The 18015-nt window shown below is 40.3% G+C and overlaps 1 protein-coding gene across 1 annotated transcript; it reads left to right on the forward strand.

The window, feature by feature from the left end:
* Positions 1-755: 755 nt before the first annotated feature.
* ptgr2.S (prostaglandin reductase 2 S homeolog) lies at positions 756-17280 on the forward strand (the record flags this gene model as incomplete). Its single annotated transcript, NM_001095485.1, is given in 10 exon segments — positions 756-926; positions 3631-3688; positions 7192-7310; positions 9302-9493; positions 9641-9811; positions 12629-12838; positions 14229-14350; positions 15124-15211; positions 15765-15804; positions 17131-17280. Coding segments are annotated over 9 exon segments (1044 nt in total). The 3' UTR covers positions 17196-17280.
* Positions 17281-18015: the final 735 nt, after the last annotated feature.

The following is an 18015-nucleotide window of genomic DNA, read 5'->3' on the forward strand; positions in this document are numbered from 1 at the left end:
TCGGCACATTAGGGCAAGAAAAAACTTTGGCCGGTTTCCAAAGTACAAATCAGCCAAAGGCCCAAAAAGTAGCCCTAATCCGTACCTTGGCTAGTGTGTACTTTCAAAACCCACCTGGGCTTTAAATTAGTAGCCCAATTTGGCTGGAAAACCGCCAACCTGGCAACTAGGGTTGCCACCTTTTTTTGGAAAAAAATCCCGGCCTTTCTATATTCCTACTTTAATACTGTGTACTGTTACTGCACCGTTTTCTTTTATTTCACCATAATATGGTTATTTGGTGCACTGCACTGCTGTTTTTATATTTTATATTTTTATACAATCTTCACTCATTGTCACTTATGTAAATCACATGGTTCATCTTGTACTACATATGCTCCGCTGCTATACTACATTTAAAAAAAATATTTTATTTTATTTTTTTGTAAATTTTTATTTGTACTTGTAGTACTAGAATGTTTGAACTTTGCACAGTCTAAAAAAGTGGATCAGGATGCATTTCACTGCATGTTCGGCTTGTAGAAATATCCATGGGACAAATAAAGAATCTTATCTTATCATTGGGGTCAAGTATCATTTTTACCGGTCCAGCCAGTGGCAACCCTGGTTTGTACAAGCCGGGAGCAAAACAGAGATGGGGGGCGGGACTTGAGTTGCTATGGCAGAGTTCTGCTTGTCACTCACAGTTATGATCACTTCCTGTGGAAGAATGAAAGGGAACACTCAGCTCACATTTCAGCCCAGACATTGAGCAGACGGGATCTCTGTGCAGCTCTGATATAAAGCAATTTAAACCAAGTGTTTTTCCTGGGACACTATACATTTAAATGAAAGGGGAATATATTACTGGGAGTGCACATGTGCAGAAATAAGCCGACGTGTTATAAATAAAGTTCAGTTGAGGAAGTGACCTGCAGGTGACCCAGGTGAGTGAATCCAAGTCTGTGATCTCTTGTTCTTCTCTCCACATTATGTTTCTCCTCTTCCCAAACAGCAGCAGTGTGTCAGGAGCTGGAGATTCACTTAGTGCAGCTGAGACCAATAGCAACTCTGCTTGTTTATAAGCAGGAATCAAGTGTATTATGGACAAATAACACAACTTATACATATATATATATAATACACAAAAGCCATGAATATCCTGTAAATTATATCCTTATAAACGGTGAGTTCTGATGTCATCAGTTATAAACGGTGAGTAGTGATGTCATTTCTGTCACATGACTCACTGAAACTTGTGTATTATAATAAATAAAGTACCCCCAGTTGCAAAATATGAGGATATTAGAAGTTACCTCGGAGTTCCATGACCTGTATAAAAGCCCTCAGCCTTCGGCCTCGTACTTTTATATGGTCATGAAACTCCTCGGTAAATTATAATATCCTTATATTTTACATGAGGGGGTACTTTATTCACTATATATACCAAACTATTTGTTTTTTGGTTCATTATTAAAGTGATACTGACACTGAAAACTACTTTTTAAATTATGAATGGACATTATAAGTTACGTATCGGTCATGTTGGTTGTTCTTTGCGGAGAGGTTTGTTTATCTAAGTTATTGTTAGTTGATGTTTCGAAGGGTAGGACTACACGGACGTTTTCGGCGCAAACCAACGCGCTGCATCTGCATCCGACAGTGGCGTCCGACAATGCATTCACTTTACTTATTTTTGCTGCATGCGATTTGTCGCAGTGCGTCGGATTGCGCCGAAAACGTCCATGTAGTCCTACCCTAAACCTGACTGTTTTGCCAACCTGACTGTCCCATCTCAGTTAGAGTTTCTAATGCTAACGGACTCCTGCTGCACAAATATGGCAGCCCCCTCATACAGGAACATGGGGCATCAGACAGGTAATGTAAAAGCATTGGGCAAATACTTTATGGCAAAGTTAGAAGTAGGGATGCACCGAATCCATGATTCGGTATTCGGGCAGGATTCGGCTTTTTTCAGCAGGATTCGGCCGAATCCTTCTGCCTGGCCGAACCGAATCTGAATCCTAATTTGCATATGAGGGAAATCCGTGACTTTTTGTCACAAAACAAGGAAGTAAAAAACTTTTTTCCCTTTCCCACCCCTAATTTGCATATGCAAATTAGGGTTCGGTATTTGGCTGAATCTTTCTCAAAGGATTCGGCCGAATCCAAAATAGTGAATTCGGTGCATCCCTAGTTATAAGTAGCTTTTAAACGCAATATTATGATAGATGTAAAAAGAGAGTTTAATTTCTGGTGTCAGTATCTCTTTAAGGATATTAGTCAGGACTGGCAGTTACGCTGATCGACTGTCGTTTTATGATTTTGCAGAATGTGAGAAGGAAACTGTAAAGGAAAATGGTAGTTTGTAATATTCTATGTACATTTATCTATACACACAAATTTATAGAGTACCCATATATATCTTTACATGAACAAAATATTTCTTTGCAGCAACAGTCTTGTTTTATATAAGAAAGAAGATGTTCAGTAACACTTATTCTGCAACATTCGCTATTTCTCCAAATAAATGTTGTCATCGTTTTTGACTTAAACACATCTTCATATCTCCCAACTGTCCTGTTTTTAGAGGGACAGTCCCTCTTTTGACAGCTCAACCCGCAGTCCCTCGTTTGTACTTGAAAGTCCCGTTTTTTTCTGCATTGAACAGCCATAAAAAGAAGCAAAGTTTCTAACTTAATTGGCTTTTGGCAGAGAGCCCAGAACAGCCACAGCTTCAGATAAGATACTTTTGTAACAATTTTAAAATAAGCAAATAAGTAATTGTAACAATATAAGATAACAGGTCTCTTGGGAGACGTTAGACTCATGACTTAAAGGGCAATTTACCTTCATTAGCAAAACTGTAATAACTGGAACAAAAACACAGAAATATGTTCAAACTTTCATAACCTGCCAAATTGTGTAAAATGAACATGGTAATTAGGGGGTGTGGCCACAAAAATGGGCGTGGTCAAAAACAAACTTCAGCTGCAACTTTTTTTATCCCTCGTTTTATTTCCAAAATGTTGGGGACGTATGCGTCTTTCATCAACATAATCATCATCATCATTTATTTATATAGGGCCAACAAGTTAGGCGATTTTTCATTATAGTCGGCGCAAGACAAGGGGAAGCCGTTCGGGGAGATGTCGCCCCAAAGAGGAGGCGATTAGACGCCAGTCGACTAAATCTCCCCGAATCACCAGGTGTGCGCTTACCCTAAAGGTTAGGGTACAATTTAAGGAGAACTAAACCACCTAATAAAAACCCCTATCCCCTGCTGGAAGTGTGTGCCCTTCATTTGCATAATGACTTTACCAGCAGGGGACAAGATAGGGAAATTCCTGATACTTCTAGTGGAGGAGTTTACTAAAACAAGGCATTCTGGGAAGAATACTCAAAGCAGTGTTACAATCTGAGCATGCTCCTGAAATTTGCATATTAGAGTCTCTGTTATAGTCTCAGAACCCATTTGACAAAGTAAGGGATTTTTTAAAAACCTGCAGTTTTTTTCCAAAAAACTATATATGTTGATTAAACGTGTTTATGTTATTGTTAATATGTGTTTGATTTTGGGTGTGATAGGTGCCCTTTAAGTAAATGCCACTCCCACACAGCTGAATATATTCCTTACATTTACCCTTTTAGGTCCAAATATACATTTGTGACATGAAGATTAAGAGAGTTGTGTTGGCATCAAGGCCTGGTAAGGATATATTTATATAATACACAAAAGCCATGAATATCTTGTAAATTATATCCTTATAAACGGTGAGTTCTGATGTCATCAGTTATAAATGGTGAGTTCTGATGTCATTTTGGTCACATGACTCACTGAATGTGTGTATTATAATAAATAAAGTACCCCCAGTTGCAAAATATGAGGATATTAGAAGTTACCTCGGAGTTCCATGACCTGTATAAAAACACTCGGCCTTCGGCCTCGTACTTTTATATGGTCATGAAACTCCTCGGTAACTTATAATATCCTTATATAAGAGGGGGTACTTTATTCACTATATATTCACAGCTGTGCCATCTTTCAAAACCAAAGAAGACAACATTGCTAATGGTTTACACCACGGATCCCCAACCTTTTCAACTTGTGAGCAACATTCAGAAGTAAAAGAAGTTGGGGAGCAACACTAGCATGAAAAATGTTCTTGGGGTGCCAAATAAGGGCTGTGATTGGCCATTTGGTAGCCCCTATGTGGACTCACAGCCTGCAGGAGACTCTGTTTGGCAGTACACCTGGTTCTTATGCAACCAAAACTTGCCTCCAAGCCTGGAATTCAAAAATAACCATCTGATTTGAGGCCACTGGGAGCAACATCCAAGGGGTTGGAGAGCAACATGTTGCTCACAATCTACTGGTTGGGGATCACTGGTTTACACGGTAACATTTTACTGTTGCCATTTCAAACAATGGACGTCTGGCTCATCTCTCATGGATAAAGTGCATCTGTAGCTTTGTACTGCAGACATATTGAGTTAAGGGAAACTATATGTGCTGCAGGTTGATCCCTGTCATCCTCAGGATTTTATGAGGCACTGTGTAGGCAAACCATTCAAAGCTGAAAAGGCATAGGATACACAGCAGATAACTGATAAGCTCTGTAGTATACAATGGGATTCTTCAGAACTTATCTGTTATCTACTGTGTATCTTGTGCTTGAATGGCTGCCCCCATGGCTACACAGCAGCTTGTTTATATAAACTATAGTAGTACTTATCTGTTATCTACTGTGTATCCTGTGCTTGAATGGCTGCCCCCATGGCTACCCAGCAGCTTGTTTATGTAAACTATAGTAGTACTTATCTGTTATCTACTGTGTATCCTGTGCTTGAATGGCTGCCCCCATGGCTACCCAGCAGCTTGTTTATATAAACTATAGTAGTACTTATCTGTTATCTACTGTGTATCCTGTGCTTGAATGGCTGCCCCCATGGCTACACAGCAGCTTGTTTATATAAACTATAGTAGTACTTATCTGTTATCTACTGTGTATCCTGTGCTTGAATGGCTGCCCCCATGGCTACCCAGCAGCTTGTTTATGTAAACTATAGTAGTACTTATCTGTTATCTACTGTGTATCCTGTGCTTGAATGGCTGCCCCCATGGCTACCCAGCAGCTTGTTTATGTAAACTATAGTAGTACTTATCTGTTATCTACTGTGTATCCTGTGCTTGAATGGCTGCCCCCATGGCTACACAGCAGCTTGTTTATATAAACTATAGTAGTACTTATCTGTTATCTACTGTGTATCCTGTGCTTGAATGGCTGCCCCCATGGCTACACAGCAGCTTGTTTATGTAAACTATAGTAGTACTTATCTGTTATCTACTGTGTATCTTGTGTTTGAATGGCTGCCCCCATGGCTACACAGCAGCTTGTTTATGTAAACTATAGTAGTACTTATCTGTTATCTACTGTGTATCTTGTGTTTGAATGGCTGCCCCCATGGCTACCCAGCAGCTTGTTTATGTAAACTATAGTAGTACTTATCTGTTATCTACTGTGTATCCTGTGCTTGAATGGCTGCCCCCATGGCTACACAGCAGCTTGTTTATATAAACTATAGTAGTACTTATCTGTTATCTACTGTGTATCCTGTGCTTGAATGGCTGCCCCCATGGCTACACAGCAGCTTGTTTATATAAACTATAGTAGTACTTATCTGTTATCTACTGTGTATCCTGTGCTTGAATGGCTGCCCCCATGGCTACACAGCAGCTTGTTTATGTAAACTATAGTAGTACTTATCTGTTATCTACTGTGTATCTTGTGTTTGAATGGCTGCCCCCATGGCTACACAGCAGCTTGTTTATATAAACTATAGTAGTACTTATCTGTTATCTACTGTGTATCCTGTGCTTGAATGGCTGCCCCCATGGCTACACAGCAGCTTGTTTATGTAAACTATAGTAGTACTTATCTGTTATCTACTGTGTATCCTGTGCTTGAATGGCTGCCCCCATGGCTACACAGCAGCTTGTTTATATAAACTATAGTAGTACTTATCTGTTATCTACTGTGTATCCTGTGCTTGAATGGCTGCCCCCATGGCTACACAGCAGCTTGTTTATATAAACTATAGTAGTACTTATATAAACTATAGTAGTACTTATCTGTTATCTACTGTGTATCCTGTGCTTGAATGGCTGCCCCCATGGCTACACAGCAGCTTGTTTATATAAACTATAGTAGTACTTATCTGTTATCTACTGTGTATCCTCTGTATGAATGACTGCCCCCATGGCTACACAGCAGCTTGTTTATATAAACTATAGTAGTACTTATCTGTTATCTACTGTGTATCCTGTGCTTGAATGGCTGCCCCCATGGCTACACAGCAGCTTGTTTATATAAACTATAGTAGTACTTATCTGTTATCTACTGTGTATCCTGTGCTTGAATGGCTGCCCCATGGCTACTCAGCAGCTTGTTTATATAAACTATAGTAGTACTTATCTGTTATCTACTGTGTATCCTGTGCTTGAATGGCTGCCCCCATGGCTACACAGCAGCTTGTTTATATAAACTATAGTAGTACTTATCTGTTATCTACTGTGTATCCTCTGTATGAATGGCTGCCCCCATGGCTACACAGCAGCTTGTTTATATAAACTATAGTAGTACTTATCTGTTATCTACTGTGTATCCTCTGTATGAATGGCTGCCCCCATGGCTACACAGCAGCTTGTTTATATAAACTATAGTAGTGTTTCTGAAGCAAACACACCAGTTTTACCAGTGCAGGGCAACACTGCATTATATTTTTATTACATTAAAACATTTTCATTTTTGATGTTACTGATCCTTTAAACAGCTCTTTGAGTCAGGCTCATAATACAGCTGCGAGTTTGTGGCTTTGTCTTATTAACACTATGATAAGACTTTAGAATTGTTATAAAATGTAATGATGAACCCAAGTTTCGGTGCCAAAGATATGCTCAGCTCCATTACATTATTCTAACTATATTTTTTTTCTTGATTACTCTCCACTTCTTCAGTCATGGTAACACATAGGAACAGTTTTATGCAAAGTATTGTTTCTGGGGCACATCAAACACAATTTAATATGGGGATTAAATGAGTGCTTTCTTTATTATAATTTTTGCTTATTGCTTGGTTCTATTTTATCACGGCTTTATTTGTACTGGTGAAGCAACAGTAATGCTTTGAGTTCCGCTGTTTCCTTTTAAAGGAAATGATAGGGAACCGGTCAAAGAGAACTTCCGTCTAGAAGAACTGACCGTCTCCGAGGAGCTTACAGAGGGAAAGGTCTTGGCTCGAACACTATTTCTGTCTGTGGATCCCTATCTGGTGAGCAAGTCTTTTAATCTGCAGTGATCCCCAACCAGTAGCTCGTGAGTAACATGTTGCTCTTCGACCCCTTGGATGTTGCTCTCAGTGGCCTTAAACCAGGAGCTTATTTTTGCATTTCAGGCTAAAAAGTAACCTTTAGTTGCATAATAACCTGGTATACTGCCAAACAGAGCCTCCTATTGGCTGCAGGTTTACATAGGATTTACCAATAGCCAATCACAGGCCATATTTGGCACCACTAGGTGCTTGTGTTGCTCCTAAACCTTTTTTATATTTGAATGTGGCTCACGGGTTAAAAAAAAGTTGGGGACCGGTGCCCTAGAAAGTCACAATAGGCTGAAAATTTTAGTGTAGTAACTGATCATAATTACACACCAGGCACGCTTAAAGGATAATGACCTTAAAAATAAGTGAATGTAAAATTGACAAGGGGGCTATTCTAAGCACTTTTGCAATGTACATTTATTATTTCTTTTTTTTTAATTCCAAGATATTAAGGGATACATGTGCTGTTAATATGAATGAATTGTGTTCCAACAGCGCCACCTGCTGGTCATTTTCCCACCAGTCTGACCAGCAAGTAGTCAAGGAAGTTGTCAGGAGAAAGAAAGAGGCTGATGTTCTTCTGCTTAGGAAAGATGTGAGAAAGGTTTCTAATTTTATTCCTAAGCAGAAGAACATCAGTCTCTTTCTTTCTCCTGACAACTTCCTTGACTACTTGCTGGTCAGACTGGTGGGAAACTGACCAGCAGGTGGCGCTGTTGTAACAAAATTCATTCATATTAATAATAACCCCGTAAATGTTTGAAGTGAGTTACTCATGTAACGTATGCATGTTTTATATTATTTGCTGTAACCTGATCTGGGTGCAGTTTTGCCCATTCATTTTTTATTTTAATGGTTTCTGAAATATTTCCATTTTTAGACTACTAATACCAGGCTTTTGGCTTAACTGGGAGTTTACCTCCTAGGATTAAGTGAACCCAGAAGGTACATAGACAGTCCATAGACGGTTAGAGTCACTGAAACTCTGGACCTTTAGGGGCAAATTTACTAAAGGGTGAAGTGACTAACGCTGGCGAAAATTTGCCAGCGTGACGTCATTTCAGGACTTCGCCGATTTACTAACGGGCACTGGCATATAATTCACTAGCGAAGGAGATATACTCTAGCGGTACTTCGCTCCCTAACGCCTGGCGAATTTGCGCTCTGGCGAATGGATGTAACTACGTAAATTCTCTAAGATGTGGATTTTACTGAACGTTACCTCTTGAGACAGACTTGCCTTCGCCAGCTCAGACCAGGAGAAGTGCAATAGAGTAGATAGGACTTCCTAAAAGTCCCAAAAAACGCTGGCGACTTTTCAGTTTTTCAGGGTGATAGGCTGCAAAAGATCATTTTTTTGGGGTACCCGGCTTCCCCCCTACATTTCCTAACATATGGCACAAAAACTATACTGGGCCTGTGTAGTGTAATGTATTTGCTGCAACTTATACGTCCATTCAACTTTAACTTCCCGCCATATGCAAATTAGCCAACGCTAGCGCAATTTTCGCCATCATTCGGCGCCCTGGACGCAACTTTGCATTTTAGTGAATTAGCGTTGTCCTGGCGAGTTTTCGCGTGGCGATGTGAGCGAAGCCGTCGCTGGTGAATTTCTGGAGGTTAGTGAATTTGCCCCTTAGAGACAACAGTCAAGTCTGCCTAGCTGTATAAAACTGCCGATATCTTGGAAACCATTTAAAGGGGAACTATCCCGCAAAAAATGAAAATTTAATATAAGCTTCATCACACTGAAATAAGAAACTTTCTAAAGACAATCAATGAAATATTCTGCACCGTTTTTGAAATAATCAAGTTTATCTTTACTATTCCTCGCTCAGCCTCGGTTTCTCTTCATTCTCTCTTCATGCAGCAGTTGGGTGTCAGATAGTCATGTGACTGATCCAATTTACTGTATGTACAACTAATCTGATTAACCTTTCTAGCGCTGCCGTATGAATGAAGACACGGGCACTGATTATATTGGGCCATGGAAGATCTCAGAAGTTCTTGACAGCGGTGGGATTGGGGTTGTAGAGGAGAGCAGGACAAGCAAGTTTGCTGCAGGAGATTTCATCACAAGCTTTAATTGGCCTTGGCAGACAAAGTCTATTCTGAATGGCGAATCTCTGATTAAAGTAAGAAACTCGTTTGCTTAATGAGTTGATCTTTCCACGTAGAGGCCACCTAAATCATATTCCTACCCTGAAACATCTTTATAAAGGATTCACTGGGAGATCCTGCCATTTTCCTTGTATGACGTTTACTTATCCTTATTTCAACAGCTGGACCCCAGTCTTGTGGATGGGCATCTCTCCCACTTTTTAGGAGCTGTTGGTTTGACTGGCCTCACCGCATTGATTGGTGTAAAGGAGAAAGGCCATGTGATCCCTGGAGCCAATCAGACTATGGTTGTTAGTGGTGCTGCTGGGGCTTGTGGTTCATTGGCTGGTCAGGTAGGGGGTTCCTGAATGTTTTAATTATAAATAATGATACAATTACTAATCAGCGCTTTATTCAGCTATATATCTCACATACCTACCTCCCAACTGTCCCGCTTTTAGAGGGACAGTCCCTCTTTTGACAGCTAAACCCGCAGTCCCTCGTTTCTACTGGAAAGTCCCGTTTCCTCTGCACTGAACAGGCAGAAAAAGAAACCATGTTTCTAAATTAATTGGCTTTTGGCAGAGAGCCCAGAACAGCCACAGCTGCAGACAAGATACTTTTGTAACAATTTTGAGAAAAGCAAATAAGTAATTGTAACAATATAGGTCCCTTGGGAGAAGTTAGCCTCACAGCTTAAGGGCTAGTCCACACGAGGAGATTTGGGGAGATTGTCGCCTAGCGACTTATCGCCTCGTCTTTTGAGCGACTATCTCCCCGAGGCAACTTCGGGCGACTATAGAAAACGCATTGCCGTGTGTGCATTAGCGCAGGCGACTTTTCATTGCAGCCTATGGGGAAAAACGTTGAGGCAGTTCGGGGAGATAGTCGCTCAAAAGACGAGGCGATTAGTCGCTAGGCGACAAAATCTCCCCGAATCTCCTCGTGTGGCCTTACCCTAAAGGGCAATTCACCTTCATTAGCAAAACTGTAATAACTGAAAAAAAAAATACAGAAATATGTTCAAACTTTCATAACCTGCCAAATTTTGTAAAATGAACATGGTAAATAGGGGGTGTGGCCACAAAAATGGGCGCGGTCAAACCCATTTCTCACCGCGCTACGCACGACCAACTTTTTTTTATTTCCAAAATGTTGGGAGTTATGTTTGTTTCTTAAATGTGTGTTGGGTTTTGCTATTTATCTAATAAATACATATTCATTGTGTATTGACAAGATACAAATATTCTAAATATAAATATATACAGTATAGTCTCCTGTTTCTTTACTCTGCCTACCAGTTTTACATAATGGATATATTGTAGCCCGTTTCATTTGATTTAATTAACTCCCCATAAAAATAACCATAAATTCACCATAATATTTACCATAAATGTAGCAATGCTAGTATTGGAGTGTCAAATGCCATTGGCTTCTTAGACTTAATTACACCAGCAACCAGGTTAAAAAAAAAAGGACGATAAGTGGTTACAAATAAAATTAAAACCCCACAGTTGATTTGATTTTTTTTTGTGTTTGATGTAGGTCAGCGACCCCAAGAACCAGATACTATTTCCAACTGCATGCTAGAATAGGTCGAATATTGCAATGGTAGTAATTAACAGCATGAAAAATGAAGACAAATTGAAAGGTTGCTTAGAATAAGCCACCTGTACCATAAATGTAATTTGAAGGGAAACATCCCTTTTAAAACCATAGTACCTTGTGATATACAGTATAGCACAGGTATGGGATCTGTTATCCAGAAAGCTCTGAATTATGGAAAGATCATCTCCCATAGACTCCATTATACTCGATATATATACTCGAGTATAAGCCGAGTTTTTCAGCATCCAAAATGTGCTGAAAAAGTCTACCTCGGCTTATACTCGAGTCAGCGGGCAGTAGCTGAGATTGGAGTCACTTTTAATCATTACTATACCAACAGTTCGCTTGGGGAGAGACTGCAATATTACACAGCGCCCTCTGTTGGTTATATGAAAGAATAACAGTGACTGCAATATCACACAGCGCCCTCTGTTGGTTATATGAAAGAATAACTGACTGCAATATCACACAGCGCCCTCTGTTGGTTATATGAAAGAATAACAGTGACTGCAATATCACACAGCGCCCTCTGTTGGTTATATGAAAGAATAACTGTGCGCCCTCTGTTGGTTATACGAAAGATTAACAGTGATGACAATATCACACAGCACCCTCTGTTGGTTATATGAAGGATTAACAGTGATGGCAATATCACACAGCACCCTCTGTTGGTTATATGAAAGAATAACAGTGCTCCCTCTGTTGGTTATATGAAAGAATAACAGTGACTGCAATATCACACAGCACCCTCTGTTGGTTATATGAAGGATTAACAGTGATGGCAATATCACACAGCACCCTCTGCACATGGTAGTGGGACAGTGGGACAATGCACACAGTAATCCGTTTGGCAATTCTCTGTCACCATCAACTTTGCAAAGAAGTCCGGTTGATCGATGGGGGGGTCGCTTTGGCAGAATGTGCGCTGCTGGGAGACAGGGCTGTAGTTGTGTCTAGGCTTATACTCGAGTCAATAAGTTTTGCCAGTTTTCAAAGGTAAAATTAGGTACCTCGGCTTATAGTCGGGTCAGCTTATACTCGCGTATATACGGTATCTAAATAATCAAAATTTTTAAAAATTATTTCCTTTTTCTCTGTAGTAATAATAAAACAGGACCATGTCCAAACTAAGATATAATTAATCCTTATTGGAAGCAAAACCAGCCTATTGGGTTTATTTAAAGTTTTTCTGGTAGACTTAAGGTATGAAGATCCAAATTACGGAAAGATCTGTTATCCAGAAAACCCCCAGGTCCCAAACATTCTGGATAACAGGTCCCATACCTGTATATTCAACTTGCAAAGTGCTCAAAGTGTTTACAGGGTCGGACTGGGGGGCCCAGCGGGCTGCTGGTGCACCCATTGCACTGTGCATGCGCGCACTTGGTATTTGCCACGACCTGCCTGATAAAGGGAGGTCACGGCAGGGAGATTCTGCTGGGAGATTTGGCAGAGAGCGGATATGGGCTGGCGGGGCCCATCGGGTTTTTTCCCGGTGCCCGCCGGCTTGTGCATATTACTTTTAAAACGAAATGTGTATTTTTCCTTTTTGTTTCCTGTAGATTGGACGCCTTCTCGGCTGTTCTCACATTGTGGGAATATGCGGCACAGAACAGAAGTGCAAACTGTTGGTTTCTGATCTGGGCTTTGACAACGCAGTGAACTACAAGGAACGTGGCCTGGCAGAAAAACTGAGAGCTTGCTGTCCGAATGGTGTGGACGTTTACTTTGATAATGTTGGTGGAGAGATAAGTGATACCGTCGTCTGTCAGGTAACGAGAGGGATCTCAATCTGCAGTTAGATCAGCCGGCACTCCGAATGAAATAGATATTTATTGCAACAAGTGGGTCAACAGCATTGCCTTACGCGTTTCGGGAAAGACCTTAATGAGAGGGATCTGCCTGTTGTTCTGGCTGGAGGGACTGTAGTTAGAAAACTAAGCCCAGGGTTTTTGCCACTTTGGGGAATATACTTTCTGCCCCCCAGTCTATATCAATCTTTACAGCTACTTGTATTGCTGCCGAGTGCTTGGAGGTTGTGATTCATGAGTTGGTAATTTCCTAATGTCTCCATCTCAATCTCAAGATTACGGTCATATTTGCTGAATTTTTCCAGCTTTATTGCAAAATAAATAATTTTTGTTGAATTTTCAGTGTTGGGTTTGACCACAAGCTTATATTTAAAGGAATACTGTCATCGGAAAACATGTTTTTTTCAAAACGCATCAGTTGATTGTGCTACTCCAGCAGAATTCTGCACTGAAATCCATTTCTCAAAAGAGCAGATTTTTTTATATTCAATTTTGAAATCTGACATGGGGCTAGACATTTTGTCAATTTCCCAGCTGCCCCTGGTCATGTGACTTATGCCTGCACTTTAGGAGAGAACTGCTTTCTGGCAGGCTGCTGTTTTTCCTTCTCAATGTAACTGAATGTGTCTCAGTGAGACATGGGTTTTTACTATTGAGTGTTGTTCTTAGATCTACCAGGCAGCTGTATCTTGTGTTAGGGAGCTGTTATCTGGTTACCTTCCCATTGTTCTTTTGTTTGGCTGCTGGGGGGGAAAGGGAGGGGGGTGATATCACTCCAACTTGCAGTACAGCAGTAAAGAGTGACTGAAGTATATCAAAGCACAAGTCACATGACTTGGGGCAGCTGGGAAATTGACAATATGTCTAGCCCCATGTCAGATTTCAAAATTGAATATAAAAAAATCTGTTTGCTCTTTTGAGAAATGGATTTAAGTGCAGAATTCTGCTGGAGCAGCACTATTAACTGATTCATTTTGGAATTATTTTTTTTTCCCATGAAAATATCCCTTTAATAAACGTCATAAGGCTGAAATATGTCCCAATTTATAAAGACAGTTAAAAAAGAGAAGTGGCATAACTATAGAGGAAGCTGACTATGTGGCCATGTGGGGCCTGGGTTTGCTTTCTCTGTATAGGGGGCACAAACATTTTCTGCAAACAGCTACCCCGGATTACTTTAAAAGATAAATTTAAATTCTTTAAAAACATTCTGCTCCTTAAGTAGAGAGTTGTAGCAATGCTTAACTGCAATATGGCTCCCCATTGACCTGCAGCCCCAGTATTGCCACTTGTATTTTGTGGAGGAGGAATGGAGATCTAGTAACAATATGTAATTCCTGTTATTTTTCAGATGAACCAGAACAGCCATATCATTTTATGTGGGCAGATCTCCCAGTACAATAAGGATGTACCTTATCCACCACCTCTCCAAGCGGAAACAGCAACTTTCCTGAAGCAAAACAATATTACAAGGTTGGTGATAGAAATGATCCTTTAATAGGAATGTGCATTTCAAAACTGCAGCAATAAAAACACATTTCCACTTCAGCCTCAGGAGCTGTAAAGCCGATAAAAGCTGCAGACAGACCGAGTCGGCAGCTTATTGGCCCTTGTGCGGGGCCATCCAACGGGCTTCCCCGATCGATATCTGGCCATCTCGATTGGGCAGGTTAAAAAATCCCTTTGGATCGCGGCCGAATCTGTGCATTTACCGTATATACTCGAGTATAAGCCGACCCGAGTATAAGCCGAGGCACCTCATTTTACCTACGAAAACTGGGAAAACTTATTGACTCGAGTATAAGCCTAGACACAACTACAGCCCTGTCTCCCAGCATTCCAGGGTATCGGTAGCATTATGATCCGATCGTTTGGCCCTAGGGCCCACGATCGGATCATCCCGATATCGCCCACATCAATGTGGGGATATCGGGCATAACGAGCGGATCTCTACGTCTATGGCCTTTTTAAATTGTAAATTTAAATGCATTATCATTAATTTGGTATCATGGTTGCTTGCCCCATGAAAAGTATAAGGGGCTTATGTAATTAAAGACACATAGTTTGCCCTGGACAGTAACCCGCAGCAACCAATCAGCAAGACGCATTACTGGTCATCTGTTTAAAAGCAGACATCTTATTGGTTGGCACTAGTTGCTGCTCATGTGAAAACTTAGTGCCTTTTAATACATATGGGGATCTCATGTACCATTTTGTTTTGTAAAAAATTTATTATTTTCTTTTAGGGAAAGATTTATGGTCCTGAATTATGCAGACCAACATGAATCTGCCATTGTGCAACTCAGTCACTGGATCAAAACAGGCAAACTAAAGGTAAGTAGCCCTAACTAGTCTGCAGATTCCATGCAGAGCAATTGTTGTCTGTCCTCACAGCCTTTTCATTTGATATCGTCTAGAAAGACAAAACTGTCATCAGATGCATTACACCCATCAGGAGAAAAACGAGACTTTATATTGGATGCCAGCCAATGTAACACTGTCAGCAAAATGTACAGAATAAATTAACAATTTTATGGATATATACTCTGTACTGCAATATAAAGCACAATTAAAAGAATTATTCAGTGTAAAAATAAAAACAAAAAAAATAAAAACTGGGTAAATAAATAGGCTGTGCAAAATAAAAAATGTATCTAATATAGTTAGTAAGCCAAAAATGTAATGTATAAAGAGTGACTGGATGTGTAACATAATAACCAGAACACTCTTTTCATTCTGGATAAAAGGTCCTATACCTGTACTTTGTGTGTGTTTTTTATGTAATGAAGGCTGTACAGTACCATATCTCTGGCTTTTAACATGTGTGTATGTGTGTGTGTAATTGTGCTGCTTCCCCAGAGACTGATAATGTACATTTATTTATCAGGTTAAAGAAACACTACTACACGGACTGGAGAATACTGCAAGTAAGAATATAATCATTTTCTCAGAAAGTTTATTTTATCAAGTCACTCTCTTGTGGCTCAATGATTTTAAAGGGATACTGTCATGGGGAAAACATGTGTTTATCAATTAATAATGCTGCTCCAGCAGAATTCTGCACTGAAATCCGTTTCTCAAAAGAGCAAACAGATTTTTTTATATTCAATTTTGAAATCTGACATGGGGTTAGACATATTGTCTGTTTCCCAGCTGCCTCTAGTCATGTGACTTGTGCTCTGATAAACTTCAATCACTCTTTACTGCTGTACTGCAAGTTGGAGTGATATCACCCCCTCCCTTTCTCCCCAGCAGCCAAACAAAAGAACAATGGGAAGGTAACCAGATAGCAGCTCCCTAACACAAGATAACAGCTGCCTGGTAGATCTAAGGCTAAGGCCACACTAGGCGATAGCGCCGCGATTTGACTCGCGGCGACTTTTCGCCGCGACTTTTAAGCCGCAATCGCTGGGGAAACTTTTGCGCTGGCGTCTATGGGGAATCGCGAAAAATTGCCAGCGTAAAAACACACGCGGCGATCTTTTTTCTATTGTCGCTCGAAATCGCCTAGCGAGGCAATTTCGAGCGACCGTAGAGAAAAGATCGCCGCGTGTGTTTTTACGCTGGCGATTTTTCGCGATTCCCCATAGACGCCAGCGCAAAAGTTTCCCCAGCGATTGCGGCTTAAAAGTCGCGGCGAAAAGTCGCCGCGAGTCAAATCGCGGCGCTATCGCCTAGTGTGGCCTTAGCCTAAGAACAACACTCAATAGTAAAATCCAGGTCCCACTGAGACACATTCAGTTACATTGAGTAGGAGAAACAACAGCCTGCCAGAAAGCAGTTCCATCCTAAAGTGCTGGCTCTTTCTGAAAGCACATGACCAGGCAAAATGACCTGAGATGCACCTACACACCAATATTACAACTAGAAATATCCACTTATTGGTTCAGGAATGAAATTTTATATTGTAGAGTGAATTATTTGCAGTGTAAAATTAGAAATAAAAACAACACCATAAAAATCAAGACAGAATCCCTTTAAACACCCACTAATCATGAATGCCTGATTAATCCACACACTTGGCTTTCTCCACCCACTAAACATGGAGCGTGGGATAATCTGTTCATGTTTTGTTTGTCAACTAAATGGGAAGAAAAAGCATTTCACATATTTGTCTCAGCACCTCTAAATAAAATGTATCAGAGCAAATCACAAGCAGAAGAAATCCTTGCAGCCCTATTCCATGTTTAGGGTTTAGTTTGCATTGATGTCTGTGTGAGCAAATTCTAAGGCTTTTCTATTGTATATTTCAGGTGCATTTCTCTCCATGATGGCCGGGGGAAACGTCGGAAAGCAGATTGTACAAGTGTCTGAATAACGCTTTATCCTTATAAGATTATTTTCTGTTCTTTCTAGTGGCTCTGTGTGTACACAAATAGATTATGAATTAATAAAGATGTTAAGTCCTATGAGTAGACTCTACGTTTAGGGGGGTTATTTATCAAAATCCAGAAATATCTCCCTATTTTCTAAAAATCACTCCGACCAAATCCGCACAGACTTGTCCCCCCTATTTATCAATAAAATTTCACGAAAATTTATTGTGCGGGGAAAAATCATGAAAAAAAATCCGAATTGTACGATATTTTCAGAATTGACGCCAAAAACAACTCAGGCTTTTGCAGATTATATCCTGAAAATCACAAAATGTACGATTATTGTACGAAACCCAGCGCAGATCAGGATATCTTCAAAATGTCGACAGGACTGTTGCCTTTGACTTCTACATGATCTTGGCGGGTCAAAGTTTCAATAATTCTCAGAAAAAAAAAATTCAAAGAAAAACTGTTTTTCCCCTTTAAAAGTCCGACCAGGAAAATATCTCATTTAATATTTATATATCCCATTTAATAAATTGAATTTAATTAACCCCCTAGGTGTGTGTGTGTTTAATATTACACCCCCTCTACTGCCATCCCTGGTTTGAGATCTGATTTTGTCCTGCCTTCCGGTGCACATGCTCCTGGTATGTGATCAAAGCCGTCGCACCAAACAGTTCTAGTTAAAGGGATACTGTCATGGGAATTTTTTTTTTTTTTTTCAAATGTTTATTCACACATGCTTAAGCATTTATTGGAGCATGCGCACAGGGGTTTATGCGAATCGATCTGCGCAGGCGCACAAGCGTTTATTCGCGC

Source organism: Xenopus laevis, chromosome 8S, assembly GCF_017654675.1.
Source record: "Xenopus laevis strain J_2021 chromosome 8S, Xenopus_laevis_v10.1, whole genome shotgun sequence".
NCBI lineage: Eukaryota > Metazoa > Chordata > Amphibia > Anura > Pipidae > Xenopus > Xenopus laevis.